The sequence below is a fragment of the Psammomys obesus genome, unplaced genomic scaffold (genome assembly GCF_907164565.1).
Source record: "Psammomys obesus unplaced genomic scaffold, mPsaObe1.curated_primary_1811, whole genome shotgun sequence".
Classification (NCBI taxonomy): domain Eukaryota; kingdom Metazoa; phylum Chordata; class Mammalia; order Rodentia; family Muridae; genus Psammomys; species Psammomys obesus.
The window spans coordinates 5475-8755 of NW_026589541.1; the positions used below are offsets into that span (position 1 = coordinate 5475).

A 3281-nucleotide genomic window follows, 5' to 3' on the forward strand; every position below is an offset into this window, starting at 1 on the left:
CAAGTAGGAGGCCTGGTGGAAAACCGGAGCGTTGTCGTTGACGTCTGAGATATGGAGAGTGATGGTTACCTTAGAGGCGAGCCGGGGCCTACCCCTGTCGGTAGCTTCAATGGTGACGTTGTGTTCTGGAATCTCCTCTCGGTCTAGAGCTTTGTTCGTCACCAGTTTGTAATAATTCTTGGAAGACGATTTCAATATAAACGCTTCATTTCCCAAGACGTGGCAGTGAACGTCTCCATTTTCTCCCGAGTCTCTGTCCCTGGTTTTTATCAAGGCGATGACTGTCCCTGGAGGAGAATCTTCAGGTAGGGGGGTAAATACTGAAGTCACAATTACTTCTGGGGCACAATCATTCTCATCCAGAATGTCCACTTGGATACTGCAGTGGGATGCTAGGTCTCCGGGATCTTTTGCTTCTACATTGAGGGTGTAACTCTTAGCAGTCTCAAAATCCAAATTATCCTTTGTCGTGATTTCTCCCGTTCGCTTGTCTAAGTGGAAAGAACGCTCCGCTTGTTCATCCACGTTGTGGAAAGAGTAGGTGATCTCTGCGTTGACGCCCTCGTCCTGGTCGGTGGCTGTCACTTGAAGCACTGGGAAGCCTGGCGGCACACCCTCCCGGAGGGTGACCCTGTACACATCCTGGCTGAACACTGGCGGGTTATCATTGACGTCTGTGACTTGGATTCGGATCTGGGCGGTGCCAATTCGCGGAGGATCCCCCCCATCCACAGCCGTGAGGACCAGTTGGTGAAAATTCTGCTCTTCTCTGTCCAGAAAACGTTTTAAAATTAACTCAGGATATTTACGACCATCTGGGGTCTCTTTCTCTGTGACTTCAAAGTATTCATTGTCAGTGAGATAGTACTTTTGCAGCGAATTAGAACCAGCATCTAAATCGAGGGCTGGATCCAATGGAAATGCTTTACCTGGTCTGGTGGACTCCCCGATGTTTAAATCAACCTCACTCTGCTTGAATAGAGGAGCGTTGTCATTTACATCCTGGAGAGTCACAGCTACGTGGAAAATATTTAATGGCTGCTCAGCGACAATATCGAATTCCAGAACACACACAGGCTGCTTCCCACAAACCTGCTCTCTGTCTATTCTGCCACTCACAAGTAAGTCCCCGCTGTCTGGGTTTACAGTAAAATAGTCCTTCTCTGCGCTGACCCTCAGCTTCCGGGTGGGCAGATCCTGGATACCCAGCCCCAGATCCTTGGCGAGGCTTCCTACCATCGAGTTCCTGGCCAGCTCCTCCGGAATGGAGTAGCGGATCTGATCCGGGAGAGCTCCGTGGAACAAAGGCAGCAGGAAGGGCGACAGTACCTGCAGCCACCGGGCCGGGCCGCTCCCAGAGCCCCTCCTCATCCTCTTGGCTCGCGCTGCTGCTGTGCTCCTTTGCCGGGGTGGGCAAGCCCTCCCTTAGTGGCCAGCTTGGACCACTTTTCTTGCTGTGGCTTGTTGTAGCCAGACATGTACTGGGCTTCTCTTCTACGTTTGGTTTGCGCAGGAAATTACTCTCCCAGTCTCCCAAACGCTCCTGGGAAATGGTCTCTCTCTTCTTTTGACCTACAGCGACGCCCAGAGGTCTTCTCAGAAATTGCACCGAGGTCTAGCAAATGTTTGCAAAGTTTTTGGTTCGCTTTAAAATTTATGTTTGTTTTAAAATAGATTTATTAAACTTGTTACAGATTAAGAAGCTACGTATTAAATAGGTTCTTATTATCATCTGTGAATCATGTAGCACTTTTCTTTCAAGTGGAATGAGTTCTAGGGTTTTTTTTTTTGTTCATTTGTTTTATTTAATTTTTAATTTTTGGTATGTTTTGGATAGTGCAGCCGACCTTGAAATAAGTGTCCCCTTCCCTTGTTTTACTCAGACAAAAGCATTCTCATGTAGTAGTCCACTAGATGGATAAGCAGTAACGTATCTAATGGGAAACCGTATTTTCTTAAAGCAAGCCCAGTACTTATTTATGCAAAGCACTTTTCCGTTATAACTTGTGACAGCAGTTATTATTCACTGCTGTGTGGATCACTGACATACATCACTCGGGCAGAATGTATTCTGAGTGCCAGCATCTGAGTGTGTTTTACTCAAGTTTAGGCCAGCTGAACAGCTCTGAGTTATATCTTATCACAACGGCGTTTGGAGTAATGTGTCCTCAGACAGACCCTCCCAGTATTCATTTGTTATCTCTTGTGTGGCAGGCGATCAAGTCTCTCACTCTCACCTACTGTGTATTGCACGTGGCTTCACACTAATGCAAAGCTACGTAGAATCAGCTCTCATCTCACTGTCTTGCCACAATCCCCAGGTAAAGAAACTCCATGAATTTGCGTATAGATTTTTATTAATTCTGGATTAACTCACAGAACTATATGGAAGCTTATGAAGTAAAAGTATTGCATATCTCTGATACACAAAATTCTTTATGCCACATTAGGGTGTACTTTGTCTCATCCCAGGTCACATAGCGGTAAACCTTTCAAGAATAATTTGTAGGGATTCTGACAGATGGGAACAAGGTCAACTAAGTACAAAGAATAATATCAGTCCAGAATCCAAGTCATGCAGCCATTATAAGAGGCTTACCTGATGAAAACCAGAAAGATTTAAGCAAATTATGTTTTGCTGGGACTCAATGGTGATGTCATAAATTTAGAAATCATGAAAATTACTCTTATAAGTTATATGAATGAAATAACCAATAATAACCAAGTTAATAACCAAGTTGTATCAAGGGAAACAGATTCTCTGGTACACTTCGTATCAGCAACAACAAAATGTTTGAGCTGGGGATAGTCACACACACCTGTAATTCCAGCACTTTAAAGAGGAGTGTGAATTGTAGGCCATCTTGGGTAGGCTACATAGAGAATTTAAAGGACAGCCTAAGCTAGACAGTCAGACTTGCACAAAATTTATTTGAAATTTATCAGTTCAGAAAGAAGTTAATGTTATAGCTAAAAGTTAAATCTTTTTCTCATTACATATACATTGTCATTGTGTAATTATAATGGAAAAAAAAACCTTTCAAGGGAGAAATAACCCCCAAGCAAAGAATAGTGTAATGTAACAAAGGGAAACAACAACAATTTACTTTACCAGTTGGGGCTGGTAAAATGGCTCAGTGTCTAAGAACACGGGCCACCACACCTGTCAGCCTGAATTTGATCCCTTGGATCCATAGATTCATATAGTGGAAGAAGAGAACAAATTCCCCCAAAGTTGTTCCCCCAAACACACACACACACACACACACACACACACACAC

General features: G+C 44.1%; 1 protein-coding gene across 1 annotated transcript; it reads right to left on the bottom strand.

Annotated features, from left to right (window-relative positions):
• Window positions 1-1535, bottom strand: LOC129675108 (protocadherin gamma-B2-like; the record flags this gene model as incomplete). Its single annotated transcript, XM_055605142.1, is given in 1 exon segment — window positions 1-1535. A coding segment is annotated over 1 exon segment (1371 nt), but the record flags the coding sequence as incomplete, so codon positions are not given.
• Between the last annotated feature and the right edge of the window lie 1746 nt (window positions 1536-3281).